Genomic DNA, 20,755 nt, shown 5'->3' on the forward strand with positions numbered 1-20,755 from the left:
GTGCGGGCACATACCCGGTAGGGAGTGTTCAGGAAGCAGCTGATCAATGTTTCTCTTTCATCGATGTTTCTAACTTCTAACTCTCTATCCCTCTCCCTTCCTCTGTAAAAAATCAATAAAATATATTTTTTAAAAAAAGAGTGTAAAAAGGAGACATATGAAATACTCTTTATAATACTTTAAGCAATAAAAAAAGAAAAAAAGAGTGTATATTGTTTTGTATACACATTTTGAATAATTATAAAGGCAGTGTCTGTACTTCAACTGCATTTTTAAACTTCTGCTAATGTTTTAGGGTGAATTTCCCTTGTTCAAAGCTTAGTCTAGCTGTGAAGAAAGAAACACCAACTGGGCTATCAGCTGTTAAAATGTATATACATGTTTTTTGGACACCCTGTGGATGCCTTTAATATATTAATTTAACTAAGTGTTCTAGCTTTCCTTTTTCTCGATAAAGGTGGATCATTTGCCCTACTCTTAAAATGATCAATCTTTATTACTTAAAGTCTTTTTTTACTTTACTAAAAAATGCAATGAAAAGCAGTTGGCTTTTCTTAAGGTTAAATGAATTAGGATTAGTAAGAAAGAAGGAAAGGAAAAGTGGGGTTCAAGCAGACAAGTGTATAAATGTGGGGGGAAACACAGATGGAATTAATTATTGTACAAAAGCAGTGAGAGCCAGAGGATAAGCCAAAGTAAGTTCAGGGAAATTCCCTAAGGACAAGATGAAAAGGGAATGGTGGGAAAGATTTTAAAAATGAAGTTCACATTCGCAGAGAAGTGAAACTGGGCAAAAGTTCCCTGTATCAACTGCCAGAAAATACCTCTGCCCAGAAGAACTTGAAGACTTCTAGAGAAAGGAAATATCAAAAGCAGCTTCTTTGAAAACATCAACAAAATAAATAAATCTTTAGCTAGGTTGACCAAGAGAAAAGAGAGGACTCAAATGACCAGATTAATAAATGAAAGAGGGGATATTACTGACCTTACTAAAAAGGATTATAAAGGAAAACTATACACAAAGAAAAACTTAGACCCAGATTTAATTCAGATTCACTGCTGAATCCTACTGAACATTTCAAGAATATCAATTTTCCCGAAACTCTTCCAAAAAATAAAAGATGGTAAAATACTTCCAATTCATTCTATGAGGTCAGTATTAACCAGTTTCCAATACTAGACTAAGATACCACAAGAAAACTATAGACTAATATCTCTTATATATATATAAATGCAAAAAATTTCAATAAATACTAACAAACCAAAACCAGGAACATATAGAAAGAATAATATACTATGACCAAGTGGGATTTATGTCAAGAATGAAAGGTTGGTTTAACATTCAAAAATCAATCAATGTAATACATATAAATAAAAAACAAAAATCACGATTTTAATAGGTGCAGAAAAAGCATTTCACAAAATCCAACACCCCTTTAAAAAAATTTTTTTAATTGATTTCAGAAAGGAAGGGAGAGAGAGAGAATCATTGCCCAGCTGCCTCCTGCACGCCCCACACTGGGGATGGAACTGGCACCCCAGGCATGTGCCCTGACCAGGAATTGAACCGTGACTTCCTGTTCACGTGACTCAATCACCACGCCACACCAGCAGGGTCCAACACCCTTTGATGACAAAAATACTCAAGAAACAAGGACTACATTAGAGAGATGCAAATTAAAACAACAAGGAGGTATTATTACCTCACACCTGTCAGAATGGCTACCATCAACAAATCAACAAAACACAAGTGCTGGCAAGGATGTGGAGAAAAGGGAACCCTAGTATACTGCTGGTGGGAATGCAGACTGGTGCAACCATTATGGAAAACAATATGGAGTTTCCTCAAAAAATTAAATATGAATCTGCCATTTGACCCAGTCCCACTTCTAGGAATATATCCTAAGAAACCTGAAGCACCAACCAGATAGAATTATGCACCCTTGAGACAGCATGGAGGGACCTAGGGATATCATGCTAAATGAAATAAGCCAGTCAGAGAAAGACAAGTATCACATGATCGCACTCATATGTGGAATCTAAGTAACAAAATAAACTGATGAACAGAGTAGATCCAGAGACACGGAAGCATGGAACAGACTGGAATCTTGGAGGGTAGGCAGGGGAGGGTGGGAGGTAATTAACCAAAACCTTGTATGCATATATGCATAGCTATGGACACAGACAATAGGATGCTGAAGGCTTGGGGTGGGGGAGAACTGGAAGGGGTCAATGAGGGGGAAGGGGGGCATATGCAATACTTTCAACAATAAAAATTTTTAAAAAAGCAAACAAAACAAAGAAACTAGGACTAGAAGGGAAATTTCTCAATATGTTCAAGGGCATTTGTGAAAAATCCACAGCCAACATAATACTTAATGGTAGAAAATTGGATGCTTTTCCACTAAGATCAGGAACAAGACAAGGATATACGCTTTCACCACTTCTATTTAATGTTATACTGAAGGTTCTAGCCAGGGCAATTAGGCATATTGAAGACATAAAAGGCATCCAGATTAGAAAAGAAGTTACCTCTATTCATAGATTACATGATCTTACATATAAAAACTCATAAGAAATCTATTAAAGCCAATTAGAATTAATGGTAAATAAGTTTAGCAAAGTTATAGGATACAAAATCAATATACAGAGCTCAATCAAATTTCTAAATACGTGGAATGAACAATCTGAAAATGAAATAAAGAAAACAATTCAATTTATAATAGCATCAAAGAATAAATTAGGAATAAATTTAACAAAATAAGTACAAAACTTATACCCTGAAAACTACAAAATACTGTTGAAAGAAACAAAATAAGATCTACATAAATGGAAAAATATCCCATCTTCTTGGACCAAAAGACTTGGCATTATTATGATGGCATCAGTCCTACCCTGACTGGTGTGGCTCAGTCGGCTGAGCTTCATCCCATTCACCAAAGGGTTGCTGGTTGGATTCCTGATCAGGGCACATGCCAGGGTTTCAGGTTCAATCCCCCAGTCAGGGTGCATATGGAAGGCAACCGATCTGTATTTCTGTCTCACATTGATGTTTCTCTCTCCCCTTCTCCTTTCCTCTCTCTAAAAATCAATAAACACATATTCTTAAAAGACAGCAATAACCCCCAAGCTGACATACACATTCAATGCAATCCTCATCAGAATCCAAACTTTTTAAAAAATATATATTTTTATTGATTTCACAGAGGGAGAGGAAGAGAGAGATAGAAACATCAGTGATAAGAGAAAATCATTGATTGGCTGCTCCTGCATGACCTACACTGGGGATCAAGCCCGTAACCCAAGAATGTGTCCTGACCAGGAATGGAACCGTGACCTCCTGGTTCTTAGGTCGATGCTCAATCACTGAGCCACACCGGCTGGGCCTACCATGCTTTTAAATTTTATTCATCTGCAGCCTTCAAGGCTAATGTCATGTGACAAAACTCTTCAGACTGTATCATTTAGAAATGGATTACTGTTCAACCGAAGATGCTGTCTGGTCTAGACATGATAAAAAGACTCCCCAAGTTAACTACAAAGACAGTGGTTTATTCATGTGCTTAAGAAACTGTTTGGTCATGCTTAGACACATTACTCTTCAGTTCAAATACCTGAGAGATTTTTTTAAAATATAAATTTGTTTCTTTGACATTTAAAGACTTTAGTATCATAGGTACTCTCCTCTTTTTTTCCTCCCAAACTACTCTCTTTTAAGATGTTTTGGCAAAACTGTTCTATTCATTTTCTTCAAACACACCAAGCTGCTATGGCCTCTCAATCTTCGTTTTGCTATTCATCTGTCTGGCCTGCTTTACCACCCATTTGCCTATCAAAGTCTGAGCCTTCAAATCCCAGTCCAACCATCACCTTTTCCATGAAACTTTTCTTGACCATCAAAATTCTTAGTATTTGCTTATCCAAAGAAAAAGCTGCAATACTAGCACATAATTGGCATTTAACTTATAAGTTATATCATTTCAAACATTCTTCATATAAATGGAAATCCATTTCAGTGCTAGTCTAGTATAAATTCAGTTTCCCCTGTGAACTATTTAAAAAATGCTATTTAAAAATTGTCTTAGCCTGGCTGCATGGCTCGATGGTTAAGCATCTACCTATGAACCAGGAGGTCACGGTTCGATTTCTGGTCTGGGCACATGCCTGGGTTGCGGGCTGGATCCCTAGTGTGGGGCCTGCAGGAGGCAGCCAAGCAATGATTCTCTCAGCCAACCAATGATTCTCTCTTATCATTGATGTTTCTATCTCTCTCCTCCCTTCCTCTCTGAAGTCAATAAAAATATTTTTTTTAAAAAGTTGTCGTTATCAGTACCATTTACAGTATCCCTACTATAGTACAGTTTTAAATGTGATTTAACAATAATTTTATAACATGAAAAACAATAAAACACACACACACACAAATCAACAAATATTATGGCAGTTCCCAACTTTTAAACTACCACATAATATTCAAAAAATGATAAATTTGTAACCTTCAAAGGCTGGGGGTTTCTATATTTAGGCACACCTGTAACTATGTAGAAGCACACAAGTTGGGAAGAACTCTGCTTTAATGTAAAAGGCCAAACAGCAACAGCAAGGAAAATAAATTTAGTAAATTCCTTTGTTATGTTTGTGTTTGGTCTTCCATTGAAGCTGTTATATAGAAACTTCCTGATTTGTTGTTAGGTTTTCATATAATGTGTAAACTCCACTCATTTTATCTTTCTGAGCAGAGAATTCAACTAGACATACTTCCAGGTGCCAACAACCTCAGTTGAAGTAGTGTTTAAATTAAACAATTAATTCTGAAAATAGAAGATAATAGAATAAAATTCATAATGTCCTTAAATCTATTCTCCTATGAGCACCCATCTGTTTTTCCTTGGACAACTACATATTTCTGATATAGGGAAAATAAATCTGTTATTGGTGTTCTATTTGCCAATGTTACTTATTTCATATATTATCTACACTAATAAAAGAAAGATGCAAATTGATCAAACCTTTGTAACACCCTTACCTTCGCAACCAGCCAATCAGGAGTATGCAAATTAACCCAACAAAGATGGTGGGTTAATTTGCATATGCAGGCACTGAGCAGCACAGGCATCCCGCACACCCCAGCTGCTCCAGGCCTCTGGGTAGCACAGGAAGGCGGAAAGGCAGCTCTGGCAGGAGCGAAGGTGGTGCCAGCAGCCAGGGGACAGAAGGCCTATCTTGCATGAATCTTCGTGCACTGGGCTTCTAGTTTTTAATAAGCTCTCACCTAATTTCTATTCAGCTCAAGGTCTTGAATTAAGACCCTAGGGGAGGCTTGATTTCAACATCATATGCTACTAACATTTTGTCTCCATCTCCACCCCCCGCATTTTGTTAAACAAACAAACAAAAAATCACTCAGTTTCTTTTGAGTTTTTAGGAAAATCTAAATAGACTTCTTACCCCTCTGAACTTCATGTGACACATTTATTTAATCATTCACATGAAGAATTTCTCTTGTTGCCAGGAAGCAATAAAATGGCTTTATTTCCAACATATTAATTTTCCATTTTGACTGCTAATTTAAAAGTAGGTATTACTTAGTAATCCATGGAGAAGGAATTTGGCCGCCTCTAACAAAATCACTCACAGATTTACCTTTTTAACCCGATAATCCCACGCCTACCCTAAAGATACACCTCCACAAATACAAAACAACCTGTGAAAAAGGTTATTCCCTTTAGCATTATTTGTAAGAGCGAAACATTAGAAACAATCTCAAATGAAACAATGAGAGACAGGTTGAATAAACTATGGTACATCTATACATGGAATACTATAAAATCATAAAAGAATAAAAAAAGATTTCCAGACATGAAGTGATTTCCAAGATTATGCTGCGAAGAAATCAAGTGCAAGAGAGTACATACAGCAATCCATTTTTTAAATTTAAATTCTTTATTGTTGAGTATTACAAATGTCTCCTTTTCCCCCCACTAACCTCTCCCCTCCCACTCCCGCCCCCCAGCACATGCCCTCACCCCCCTACTGTCTGTGTCCATTGGTTATGAATATATGCATGCATACAAGTCCCTTGGTTGATCTCTTACCACCCCCTTCAAGCCTCCCTTGCCGTCCCTCTGAGGTTTGTCAGTCGGTTCGATGCTTCTATGTCTCTATATCTACTTTTGTTCATCAGTTTTATGTTGTTCATTATATTCCATAAATGAGTGAGATCATATGGTATTTATCTTTCTCTAACTGGCTTATTTCACTTAGCATAATGTTCTCCAGGCCCATCCATGCTATTGCAAATGGTAAAGAGTTCTTTCCTTTTTACAGCAGCGTAGTATTCCATTATATAGATGCACCACAATTTTTTAATCCACTCATCTGTTGCAGTAGTCTATTTTTTGAGTAAGAAAGCAGAAAGGATAAACCAGAAATTAATGAAAATGATCATCTGTAGTGGCTGGTGGGTGGAAATGGAGTGGAAGGGATAAGGGATAAGATGGGAGTAAGACATCTGAAAACTGTAAGTTTGTATATAGTTCTGACTCTTGAACCATATAAAATTAAAAAGGATGGAAAAGTAATCCCTAACCCTGAATACAAATACTCCTATAACTCAACAACAAAATAACCTGATTTAAAAATGAACAAGTAACTTCAACAGACATTTCTCCATAGATACACAAATATTTGCCAATAAGCATAAAAATTTCATCATCAAGGAATTGCAAACCAAACACACAATGAAATACCACCCCACACCATTTAGAACAGTGATTATCAAAAACAGAAAATAACAAGCATTAGTTGAGGATGTGGAGAAGTTGGAGTCCTTGTGCACTGGTGGGAATACAACATGATGCAACTGCTATAGAAAAACAGTATGTTGTGGTGGTATAAGATCATGAAGTTCCACGCCCCTTACCACATACATGCCCTACGCATCTCTTTCATCTGGGGTTCCTGAGTTATATCCTTTTACAATAAACCAGTGATCTAGTAAGCAACTCGTCTCTCTTGAGTTCTGTGAGCCATTCTAACAACTTAATTGAATACAAGGAGGGAGCTTTGGGAACCACTGATTTTCAGCCAGTTGGTCAGAAGTACAGATAACAACCTGAACTTGTGATTGGCATTCAGTTGGAGGGGGTACTGGAACCTCCAGCCTGTGGCCAGTTGGTTAGAAGCACAGGTAACCTGGTTTTGTGTATGGCATCTAAAGTGTTTATCTGGGGAGGGAGGAAACAGTCTTGTAGGACTGAACCCTTCCAGCAGTTCTCAACCTGTGGGTCGCGACCTCTGAAAATACATCCTGCATATCAGATATTTACATTATGATTCATAACAGCAAAATTAGTTATGAATTAGCAACAAAAATAATTTTCTGGTTGGGGGGTCACCACAACATGAGGAACTGTATTAAAGGGTCGCGGCATTAGGAAGGTTGAGAACCACTGCAACCTGTGGAGTCTGATGTTACCTACGTGTAGATAGAATCAGAATTGAGTTGAATTTTGGGACAACCGGCTGGTATCTAAGAATTGTTTGTTGGTGTGGGGGAACCAACCCGCCCTCACCACTGTGGAATTGAGTCCCAAAACCCAATTAAAAATAAAATTATCATATGATCCAATAACCCTCCCAGCAATATGTAGTATGGCTATATGAAAAAGAATTCAAATAGGATCTTAAAGAAATGTATGCATACCCATGTTCACTGAAGTATTATTCACAATAGCCAAGTGAAAGCAACCTAACATCCATCAATGGACTGATCAATAGAATGTAATATGTATATATACACAATGTAATATTATACACAGTCTTAAAAAGAGAAGGAAATCCTGTCATATGCTTACAACATGGATACATCTTAAGGATATTATGCTAAGTGAAATATGCCAGTCAAAAAAAGACAAATACCTTATGATTCCACTTATATGAGGGGATCTAAAGTAGGCACATTCTTAGAAACAGAATGGTGGTTGCCAGGGGCTGGAAGGGCAAAGAGGGCAGTTGTTCAATGTATATACTTTCAGTTTTGCAAGATGAAAAAGTTCTAGATATCTACTGCATTAACAATGAGCATATACTTAACACTACTATACTGCACACTTAAAAATGGCTGTGATAAATTTTATATTATGTGCTTTTACAGTAAAAAAAATCAAGCAAGGATATATTTGTCAGTGGAAATAAAAAGTTGATAGAATACAAACAGAAAGAAATTGCCTATAAATTAATAACATAGCCACTCAGACAAAAGAATTCAAATTCAAGTAACTAACAAACATGGTACTCTATATCAGCGGTCGCCAACCAGTGGTCCGCCAGGTCTGAAAGGTTGGTGACTGCTGTTTTTTTTTTTGTGTGTGTGTTTTTTAATATATTTTATTGATTTTTTACAGAGAGGAAGGGAGAGGGACAGAGAGTTAGAAACATCAATGAGAGAAACATCGACCAGCTGCCTCCTGCACACTCCCCACTGGGAAAGTGCCCGCAACCAAGGTACATGCCCTTGACCAGAATCGAACCTGGGACCGTTTAGTCTGCAGGCCGACGCTCTATCCACTGAGCCAAACCAGCCAGGGTGTGACTGCTGGTTTTAAGCAAACCTTTGGAGCAGCGGTCGCCAACTGTTGTGTTGATCCGTGGACCATTGGTGGTCCATGAGGTCCGAAAGGTTGGCCGACCACTGCTCTATATAACCTTAATGGGACAGAAAGAACTACAAAAAAATCTTGCAAGGAATACTGGTATAGGTCAGAATTTTTTTTTTTACTTAACAGTAGGTAGTACAAATAAATTTATCAAAGTTAAGGATAAGCAGAGTTTACACTGTAAGAGAAGAATACAAATATGGAATGGAGGAAGTTTAGGATAAACTTTGTAGTGCTACTTTTCAACTGAAGGTAACAGAACGAACTCATGATTTAAAGTATATGTATGTATTTCCTAGCTCTATATACTGAAACGGCCTGAAGAAATCACATCCTAGTGACAAGGTGAACACAATGTCCATGTCCAGATCTTGGTTTATAAACACCACTCCCTACTAAAATGGAAATAGGGCTCTTTGAAGAAAATGACCTATCCAAATCTGGGGCAGGTAAGTACGAGGTGACCATCTTGTACCAGAAAACAAAGAAATGTTCAAAAACTCAGAGAGACACATCAAAAAGATATAATAAGTTTCAAAAAGACACCCAAACCCAGCATGCTCATTTGGTGCAATTTGACTCTCAAAAGAAATAAAGGCAGAAGTGGATAATAATACACTGAATGAAGAATCCATGAGTAATTTCTTTTTAAATGGGGGCAGGCTCTTCTTTTTTTCTTTTAATATATTTTATTGATCTCATAGGGGAAGGGACAGGGAAAGCGAGAGAGTCACATCAATGATGAGAGAATCATTGATCAGCCATCTCCTGCACGACCCTACTGGGGATCCAACGGGCAAACAGGGCATGTGCCCTTGACTGGAATTGAACCCGGGACCCTTCAGTCCACAGGCCGATGCTCTATCCACTGAGCCAAACTAGCAAGGATGAGGGGCAGGCTCTTCTTTACAGAATGTCAGCTAATACATGTAGAAGGAATGATAGTATAAACAAAGTCAACATTTTATAAGCGTTAGAGTGGATGCTAAAATGGTTAATTATGAATTGTTTAAAAACAAGTTATTTTTATAAACTGTCACCTTAAACATTACTTACTAATTGCAAAGGGGAAAAGGTACCTTTACAATGGAGAGTGCTGGCCAACTGTAACCAAGTGATAAAACTTAGCATAACCAACTGGACAAAGTAACATTATGTGCCTCATGATAAAATGCAAAGGAAACTAATTATACACCACCACTTGCATAGTATACTTGCCCCCATAAAAGTTCAACCTGAATCTAAGCATGAGGAAATGAGACCAAAAAAAATATATTATATATATATACATATATAAATATAAATATAACGGATTATGGAAGTCCTATAAGACAAATGCTTCAAAATATCATGCTATGAACAATCCCCCTCCACTACCCCAAAACAGTGAAAAGACTTTCTAGATTGAGAAGACGAAAGACAAGATAAAAGCATGTGATCCTATGCTGAAGGACAACTTTTTTAAGGACAACTGGGAGAATTTTATTATAGACAGTATTAATAGATGCCACTGAATCAATGTTAAATTTCCTGAGTGTGATAAACTAGAATATCCTTGTTCTAAGAAGAATGAGGTGAAATGTCATGATGTCTCAAGTGACTTTCAAACAAAAAAGTATGGGGGGTGTGTGTGTGTGTGTGTGTGTGTGTGTGTATGTATGTATGTATTTATGTGTAGAAACATAAAAGCAAGCAAAGGTGCCCTGACTGGCTTGGCTCAGTGGATAGAGTGTCGACCTGGGAACTGAAGGGTCCTTGGTTTGTTTCCAGTCAAGGGCATGTACCTTGGTTGCGGGTACATCCCTGGTGAGGGGTGTGAAGGAGGCAGCTGATCGATGTTTCTCTCTCATCTATGTCTCTAACTCTCTATCCCTCTCCGTAAAAAAATCAATAATATATATATTTTTAAAAAGCAAGCAAAGGTGACAAATGCTATCTGAGTAAAAGGATATGAGTGTTTAAGGTAAAATTTTTCCTATTTTTCTAGAGGCAAAAGAAGTCTCAAAAATAAGAAGTTGAGAGAGTAACAGTTTTTTTAAAAAGGAGGGGATAAAAAAATCTTCATTATAATCAGCCAGTAATAATTTCCAATAAAAATTCAACTATAAGAAACAATTCTGAGATCAAATCATAAGCCTCCCCCATAATTTTTCCTAACTAGCACATAAAAAAAGTACTACAATGTTTTTCTTAGAGTTTTTAAAATAAATTTTACAAATCTAGCCAGTTGGTTGCAAATATATATTGGGGTTTTTTAATGTTTTTATTAATTTTAGAGAGAGGGTTAGGGAAAGGGATAGAAACATGGATGAGAGGGATACACAGATTGGCTGCCTCCTGCATGTCCCATATTGGGGATCAAGCCTAAAACCCAGGCATGCGCCCTGACCGAGAATTAAAGTGGGGATCTCTTGGTTCATAGGTTGATGTTCAACCACACCGGCCAGGCTATACTGTTGTTTTGGAAATTAAATGTTTTTCAAGTTTTTAGGTATTCTACAAAGTGTACAGAAGGTATTCTTTGACTTGGCATGCGAGTTCCAGTGGTAGATAAAAGATGGCTACAAATTCTTTCCTACCTCTTAGATTAAGAAGTAGGGTTAACTTTTCTTCCCTTGAATGTGGGATGGGCTATGACTATTTTTGCTTGTTCTTGTCTTTTTAAAACTTTTTTAGGCTATGACTACTTTAACTAGTACTGTAAGTTAGAAGTGACACTGCCAATTCTGAACCAAGCCTTTAAAAGTACTGGCAACTTCCTCCATACTGTCTGTCTTAGAGCCCTGAGTCCAACTACCCTATTGGAGCGATCATGTGAAGAAGCTCTAAGACTACAACACAAAGTTATTGTTAAAGTTAGTGGGTACAAAGTTTCAGTTAGGAAATAGGAAAAAGTTCTGGAGGAGAATACTGGTGATGGTTGTACAACAATGTGAATGCCACAGATTGCGCACTTAAAAATGATTAAAATGGTACATTTTATTATATATATTATATTTAACAAATAATTATGTATATTTAAATGTTCTATTTAATATTTATATATTTAAATATATTTTAAAAATACTTCTATATATTTAAGTATATATCTATTTTTATTTACCACACAAAAAAAGTTGCTGTTGCCCTGGCTCAGTTGGTTAGAGTGTCGTCCTGATACACCACAGTTTCGGGATTGATCCCGGTCAGGGAACATACAAGAATCAACCAGTGAATACATAAATAAGAGGCTCGGTTGGAGAAACCAAGATGGCGGCATAAACACCGGAAATTGCCGCCTCACACAACAAATTCAAAAATACAACTACAAGACAAAACGGACATCATCCAGAACTACAGGATGGGTGGCTGAGAGGAAATTCTACAACTAGAAGCAAAGAGAAAAGCACACTGAGACTCAGAGGACATGCGAAGTGCAGAGGTACAGAGGTGGACACGGCAAGGGCTGGCAACTGAGGACACCGCTGTCTTTCTGAATCGGGAGGGAATCACAAGTCCGGTGAGTCTCTGGGGACACAGACTCATACGGAGAGAAACTGGATTGTCTGGCAGCCGGCAGAACTCGGAACTCGAGGGCGGCTTTCCCTCAAAGGTGCTTGCAGCGATTACCAGGACACTGAGACTCGGGGCCCCTTAGGGCAGGGCTGAGGATCAGCCATAGCTGCTTGCTCCGCCCTGTTGATTCGGAGACCCCGTCCCACACAGGCTGCAGCAGAGGCTTTTGCATATGAATGCCCTGACCCTTTGCAACCTGAAAATTACCTAACAAACTGCAGCTGGGACAGACAGACCCAGAACTTCCAAGAGAAAGCCCAAGGCCCCACAGCAGCTTGCATTGCTTCACAGCGGGGCCTCATCTGGGCACCTCCAAACCCGAAACAAGGAAGGGGAATCTGCAGATCTCTTCGTAGTTCCTGCTGGGTAGCCTCAGGCAGAGGCTAAATTAGCACCTCCTTAGATCCAAGAACCAATGTACCCAGTGGTCAGAGTGGGACCATCCAGATTACAACTCCTCAGATCCATAAAAGACACACTCAGCGGGCAGACTCAGTGAGCACCAAAGTCCCACTAAAGCAAGTCTTGCCCCAGGAGGGTATTTTCAGCACAGAAGTTCTCCCACAGCAGCAGATACAGCTGATTCTCACAGCCAATTGGCCTGGAGGTCAATTCCTCCCAGTGATACCTACAAAAATCAAGGCTTACCTACAGCACTGTGCACAAAGTCCAAAAGGGGTGCACCAAGAGTGTCCACCTCAGGTAATTGGGGCGGCTGAGCCACTGGGCCCTATAGGACACCTAGCACACAAAGCCACTCTACCAATGCAAAAAAAAGGGGAGCCTCTGGGACCACTTCAAGTGTACCAACATCCAAATTATGGAGGTGCCAGAAGAAGAGAAGAGAGCAAGATACTGAAAACCCATTAGAAGAAATATTGACAGAAAACTTCCCCTACTTGGAGAAAGAAATAGACTTACAAGTCCAGGAAGCACAGAGAACCTCAAACAAGAGTAACCCACCAGGACACATCATAATTAAAATGCCAAGGGCAAAAGACAAAGAGAGAATCTTAAAAGCAGCAAGAGAAAAGCAGTTAGTTACTTACAAGTGAGTGCCCATACGACTGTCAGCTGATTTCTCAACAGAAACTTTGCAGGCCAGAAGGGAGTGGCAAGAAATATTCAAAGTAATGAATACCAAGAACCTACATCCAAGATTACTTTATCCAGCAAAGCTCTCATTCAGAATTGAAGTTCAGATAAAGAGCTTCACAGATAAGAAAAAGCTAAAGGAGTTCATCACCACCAAACCAGTATAGTATGAAATGCTGAAAGGTATTCTTTAAGAAGAGGAAGAAGAAAAAGGTAAAGATAAAAATTATGAACAGCAAATACATATCTATCAACCAGTGAATCTAAAAACCAAGTGAATAAAAAAATCTGATTAACAGAGTAATAAACTGGTGAATATAATAGAACCAGGGGCACAGAAAGGGAGCGGACTGACAATTCTTGGGGGGAAAGGGGTGTGGGGGTGCAGGAAGAGACTGGACAAAAATCCAGGTGGTGAGGGTTGAAGGTGGGGTAAGAACTGGGTGGAGGAGAGCTATGGGGGGAAAAAAGAGTAACAACTATAATAATTTGAACAATAAAGATTTAATTTTAAAAAAATAAGAGGCTCAACAAATCAATGTTTTTTCTCAAATCAATAAATAAAAATTTAAATTAAAAAGTTGCTGTTTTAAACCACTGAATTTGGGGAATAGTTTGTTATACAACTGAAAACCAGAATGGTTCTACACAAATGGATGTCTAAAATAAGAACTGTGCTGCACTAAGTACTACTGCACCAACACAAATTGGCTATATTTTAGGGTTTGATTTTAAGAAATCTTGCCTCTCCATTTAATTTCTTAATTCTTAGCAGAATCTTCTGCATTAATACAAATATTAAAATACATGAGCAGAATTCAGTTGAAATTACATACTGAATTTTATGCAAAATTAACATACTGCACTGGCAATAAAAGTCATTTATGGAGATGAAAATAATTACAACAAAATTAAGTATTTCTGGAGTCCACCTGGAGGAAAGGAAAGGGAAAGAATTCATAGCCCTCCTGTCCCCAACCTATTCTTCCCCTCTCCCAACCTAGGTTTGATGAGAAAAGGAGAATGTCCTACCTTAAAATCAAGCCCATCAAATCCTTACTCCTATTAAACTATCAAACAGGCCAGACTATAGAAAGCAGAAGTGAGAATGTGGGGAAAAGGGAGAATGGCTGACACAAAGGCAAAGTTTACAGACAAATGCAAAAAACTACAAGACCTGGTAGGAGAAAAATGGAGGACATTTTCAGAAAAATAAAATCCTATTATTTTATCTTTCCTAATTCTTAGCACTAAGGTAGTAATTATTTTGATTTGATTCTCCTACAGAACAAATATAGCTGACTTAGGTATGACGTTATGGCCAGAGAACTGTCTAGGGTAGTGGTCGGCAAACCGCGGCTCACGAGCCAAATGTGGCTCTTTGGCCCCGAGTGTGGCTCTTCCACAAAATACCACATGCGGGTGCAAACTACAGGGAACGTTGTGGAGTGAAAGAAGATGTAGTGTCGAGGATTGAGAAAGGTATGTTGAGATGGTTTGGACATATGGAGAGGATGAACCAAAGGAGACAGATGAAACAAGTACACAAGACAAATGTGGATGGGAGAGTTGGAAGGAGTTGACCTCAGCGAATGTACCTCAATCAGATTGAGGACGCTTTTTAGCAAAGGCCAGCTTAAGAGTACCGTAATTACGTTAATAACAATGTACCTACCTATATAGTTTAAGCTTAAAAAATTTGGCTCTCAAAAGAAATTTCAATTGTTGTACTGTATTTGGCTCTGTTGACTAACGAGTTTGCCGACCACTGGTCTAGGGCACTGAGCTGAAGCCAGGTAATAAGAAATGTATATCAGAAACAAATTTCACCCTGCCCATCCATCCCTCTAAAAACCAAGGTTTATCAAGGGCCTCCCATCTCCAAAATAGCAAAAAAGGAAGGAACAAGAATGTGTGTGGCACATAGCTCTGTAGTAGCACATGATCAGAAACAGACAGTGTATAACAAACTATGGGCAGAATCACTTAATGGAACTTTGTACCACATTGTTTATAGGTATGTTCTGAATGTTACAAAACTTATCAGACATGACCTCTGCATTAGTTTCAGAATGCTTAGCTATATAAAAGAGAGGCTGTTTGTGAATTATAGATCTTCACACTTAACACACTGTATGCGGGAAACGTATTTATATGTTTTACGTATTTATACGTTCTACCAGTGTAGTAGAGCGCGGGACACGTATTAATACGTTTTTTATAGACTAGCGGTAGAATGTGGGTAACGTATAAATACGTAAACTAAAGTTATCATAATTTTACTGAACGCTGCCATTTGCACAAAAAATTAGCAAAAATGGCCCGCGCCACCTGTTAGTGCGTGATAAAAACTACCCGCAATGTGTTAATCTAACATTGGTAAGCAAATGATTTGCTGTTCTTCCAACAGCCAACTAATTTTAGTATGGCTACTTCTGCATTCCTATATAATAAAAGCCTAATATGCAGATTGTCCCCTTGACAGGGAGTTCGACCAGGGGGTGGGGCTGGGTGGCCAACCGCAGGAAGGGAGGCCCTATTCGGCAGCCAGCAGCCGCTAGGGACCCTACCCACGCACGAATTTCGTGCACTGAGCCTCTAGGTAATATGTAATCGGATCTTATCTAAGTAACAAAACTTTTTTAATGACAGTTTTCAGCTTTCTGTGACTAGGGTTGGTCACAGCCTCTCAGACTCGGTTTTTTCACGTGGAAAATTAGAACAAAATCCAATAAACTCTAAGCTACCTTTTAGTTCTAAAATTTTAAGTATGTATGTTATCATCTCTGGTATACAGATAAAGTACTTAGCTGTAATTCAAAATATTTTCAAATTATCTTTCATTTTCAAAAATAAAAATATTTCTCTAATCCAGTATTAATACAAAGTATTCATTTGTTCATTCAACTAATACTTGTTGAGCACCTGATTATGTACCAAGCATTAAACATGGCACTGGGAGGATACAAAAATAAATATAGATATGGTACCTTGATTCACGAAGCTTACAGAAAAGTTGGGGAAACAAATCAAACATTTGCATAAGTGTAATATCATAACTATAAGTGATATGAAAGGGGTAAAAGAATATATAATGGAAAATCTAAAAGACTTCTCTTAAGAAGAACAAATACCCCTAGCTGGTCTTGCTCAGTGGATAGAGCATTGGCCCATGGACTGAAGGATCCAGGTTCGATTCCAGTCAAGGGCATGTACCTGCCCTGGTCAGGGTGTATGCAGGAGGCAACCAATCAATATGTCTCTCTCACATCAATGTTTCTGTCTGTCTCTTCCTGTCCCTTCCACTCTCTCTATAAATCAATGGAAAAAATTCTTGGGTGAGGATTAACCCAAAAAAAGGACAATAAATAAATGACAAATGAACTGAGGAGAATGGTACATATGGCCTACATAATGTGGAATGTGACTAGGCAGAAATAAACATGGCATGTTCAAGGAACTGACAGAAGGCCAATGTGATTGGACAAAACAATCCTTCCTTAGAAATCCAAACTTCCAATACATGAAAGGATAGCTTAGCTTTTCAAAGGCATACTCTAGGAATTATTTTCAAGGAAGCTTCAAAGCATCACAATAGTTTCTCTCTAATGTTAAAAAAAATGCTGTCCTGTGTCTCCCTGCGAAAGACCAAAAGTAACTCTCATTGATTTCCTTTCTTTTCATTTTGGTGTGTTCAACTGCATAATGAAAAGCACAATTTCTTTTCTTTTTTTTGTAATCCTCACCCGAGGATATGTTTTTATTGACTTTTAGAGAGGAAGGGAGAGAGAGAAACATGGATATGAGAGAAACATCGATGGTTACCTCCCATATGCAATCTAGGTATGTGCTCTGACCGAGAATTAAACCCCAAACCTACTGGTGTCCAAGACAACGCTCCAACCAACAGAGCCACCCAGTCAGGGCATAAAAACCACAACTTCTTAGTTCTACTTAGATTTCTTAGACAAAGGTAGCTCTAAGAATAAAAATAAATATAATGCTATTGCCCTGGCTATGCCACTAAACTGCCTTATGACTATTGATCTTGGTGAATGTTATTAGGCCACTCTGGGCCTTTTTGTCATCTGTAAAACAGGGGAGTTACAGAACTTCTTTTAAGATCCTTCTTACTCTAAAATTATGTTTTCACTATAAATATGCTTGTTCTATTCTTTAAACTAAAGAGATTAGACCAAATATCTCTGAATTCCATTGACCATGATTTTACTTGTCTTTAAGCCCTCTGTGTTTATTTAGCATTTGAACACTGTTGCTATGTAATAGTAATTACTGAATTTATAAAATTTGCTCATAACTAAAGGTCTAACAAACAAATTATCAAAAATACAGTTAAACACTGTTTAAAAATCCACACTTCAAATGAGACAGTAATACTTTAACAAAACAAGGATCCCTAAAAACTCAAAATAGTACTAAGTCAAAATACACTCAGAAAGGTGGGAGGAAAACAAAATATTCAGAATTATTTTCTTGTTTTGTTAATCTTCACTTGAGGATATTTTTACCATTGCTTTTTCAGAGAAAGGAAGAGAGAGAGGAGAGAGAGAGAAAGAGAGAAACATCAATGTGAAAGAGACATATCGATTGACTGTCTCCCCATGGAAAGCAAACCCTCAATCCATGTATGTGCCCTCAACTGGGAATTGACCCTGTGACCCTTTGGTGTGCAGGCTAACACTACACTGGGCCAGGGCAAGAATTCTTGAGAAAAGCAAAATTTTAGCACAGGACCCTCAAATTAGTTAATATATATGTCAATTTTAACTTCCAAAATAATTCATAATGAATATTCTAACCCAATGCTCATTCTAGACTTGGTTTTATATCCATTTGTGGTTAACAGTATTTCTGATATTTAACCTATTTTTAAGTGGAAAATGTATAGTTATAACTTTTAAACCAGATTATCCATCACTAGACTTCAAGCTTTAATATTCTTAATATGAGTACAATAAAAAATCCATAAATATTTTACTTAAGCTTTATATTTCATAATTTTTTAGCATCTCAAAACACTCAATATAACCTTAAAAAACATCAATTAAAATGAAGTTGGAACTCAATAATGTGTGGTTTTGGTAACTAATAAGACCTTTGCTTTCATTTGTAGGAAAATGGTCCATTACTTTTATGGTATGTAGTATTTTATTGGGGAAATAACTTTCAATCACTAACTCCTGCATTTTTTCATCAAAATAACTTGTTTTGCAAAAAGAAAGAAAGAAACATCAATTAAGACCTTCATATATAATCTTTAGTATCAATATTTACTTATATTTTTAATTTTTATTTATTGACTTTTAGAGAGGGGGAGAGGGGGAGAGGAGGAAGGGAGGGAGGAAGAGAGGCAGAGAGAGGTAGATTGATTTGTTATTCTATTTATTCATTCACTAGTCGATTCTTGCATGTGCCCTGACTGAGGATCATACCCATAATTTTGGCATCTTGGGACCATGTTCTAACCAACCTAGCTACCTGGCCAAGGCAAGAGTTATTTCAATGAAAGGTATTGTGTCCCATTTCTTCCAAAGAGGTAACAAATTATTAGATTTTAAACATGAACTAAAAGAATATTTAAAGTATTCATTAAACACTCACAACATTGTAAACATTTACTAGGCACTATACTAAGCTTTAAGAGCAAAGGGGCAAGATCATTCCCTAAAAATACATTTCACCAAGTTGCTCAAGGTAGAAACTATCAACAGTGTTTCTTCTCTCACCTCCCACCACGTCTGATTCTAACTCTGAATTGTCTCTTGGATCATTCCCTACTTCTTTATTCCCACTATCATAGCCCTACTTCAAGATTTTAATACCTTTCACCTAGACTACTATTAACAGTTTCCTAGCTGGATTCCCTGCTTCAGTCTAGCCCCAACTTTGACAACCAAAATGTTTTCAGTATTGGCAAATGTCCTCTTTTTTCATTTCAAAGATGCCCTGGTTGAGAACCACTGCATCAAGCCGATCCCTTAACAAGAATGGAACTTGCTTTGTAAGGCTGTGGCCGCAAGCTAGCCAGCAACACAGCAAAAAACTGGCCAACATAAAGCTGAAACTTGGACCTTAAGACCACCATGCTTTAAACCAGGGGTGGAGAACATCCAGCCCGAGAAGTCATTTGATCTGGCCCTGCCACGGCACTGGTGGTGAGTTAATTAAACGTTTGAGCAAATATAGCAGGCTAATCTTTAAGTTGATAATTTTGTATGGCCCACGAATGATGTTATAAATATCCAAATGGCCCTCGGGAGGAAAAAAGGTCTCCCCCTTCCCTTGCTAAACTAAATAAAAATGACTCTTTATAAAAGAAGCCACAATACTTTTTCTTACAACCCCTTTGAACATATGGACCTAAAACATCACCTTACTTCAAGCCTGGATTTTGAAGTCAGTACCTCCTGTCAAAGTTTAACCATACTATATACACACTTAAATTTGTGGAAATTAGAAAATTGTGACAATTTAAAAAAAATACCTTTCTTAGTTAAGTCTCTTCAGAAGTTGACGAAAATGGGACTTCTCAGACTAATTATTACCTACACTTAAGGTTGCAAGCTACTTTAAACAGTATTCTCAAATATTTCTAGAGGAAAAAAAAAAAACCTTTAAAAGTTGAATTCTTATGCTTAAAAAAAAAGCAAGATGAAAACACACACATAAAGCTCCTTTTAATTTCCCATAATACTATATCCCTGCTCCCCCCCTTATTATTCAAAGATAAGCCCAAAAAAAACCCACACAAAACAACAGAAAAACGAAGATAAGCCAGGAGAGAACAATACCGTAGGGAGGGGGTGGAGAAGGCGATGAGCTCTTAGAAACCCCCGTAGGTGAACCTCAGGCAGGCCTAGCCGCGTGGACGCCCCGCGAGGGCACCTCCCCCCTCGCTCCGGGAAAGGCGGACCCGCCGCCCCGACGACACTCACCTTCAGCCGCTTGATCATCTCGTCGGTGGTGATCTTGTCGGTGATCTCCTTGACCCCCGGGGGGTAGGCGATCTTCCCGTCGGCACTCCCCACGCCGCCGAGGGCAGCGGCGGGCTTGGGCTGCGCCGCGAAGTCCATCCTGGGGGACAACTTTTCTCTCGCAGTCCTCTACCGGCCTCTATCGGTCAGAAAACAAAAGTTCAGCGGCCAAGGGGCGACTTTGTAACCTCTTTTTTCATTTCAAAAACCTCTCATCTGCAAAGGGCCCTCTCGCCCGGGAGGCCGGGGACGTTTCCCTTTTACCTGTAAGATATTAGTTTCAAGATTATCATCTCTTTCCATTGAATGTCATTACATCACAGGTAAGTAGATTGGCAACACACAACAACCACAAAGCAGCCAGCAATTATTTCTGGGGCTGATTTTAAAATTATTGGAATTATTAATTAAAAACATTAATACTATTATGCATTCTATAATGGAAGGATTTGT

General features: G+C 38.1%; 1 protein-coding gene across 6 annotated transcripts in view; it reads right to left on the reverse strand.

Annotated features, from left to right (window-relative positions):
- Positions 1-20,501, reverse strand: part of PDS5A (PDS5 cohesin associated factor A) — a 104,456-nt gene extending 83,955 nt beyond the window's left edge. For 4 of the 6 annotated variants that reach the window (XM_015561017.1, XM_015561021.1, XM_015561018.1 and 1 more), the window contains exon 1: positions 20,264-20,501. In XM_015561017.1, the coding sequence (XP_015416503.1) occupies positions 20,264-20,401 (138 nt within the window). In that variant the 5' untranslated portion in view covers positions 20,402-20,501. The remainder of the gene's footprint in view (positions 1-20,263) is intronic. The other 2 variants (XM_015561016.1, XM_006759299.2) reach the window with 1 other exon arrangement.
- Between the last annotated feature and the right edge of the window lie 254 nt (positions 20,502-20,755).

Source organism: Myotis davidii, unplaced genomic scaffold, assembly GCF_000327345.1.
Source record: "Myotis davidii unplaced genomic scaffold, ASM32734v1 scaffold235, whole genome shotgun sequence".
Classification (NCBI taxonomy): domain Eukaryota; kingdom Metazoa; phylum Chordata; class Mammalia; order Chiroptera; family Vespertilionidae; genus Myotis; species Myotis davidii.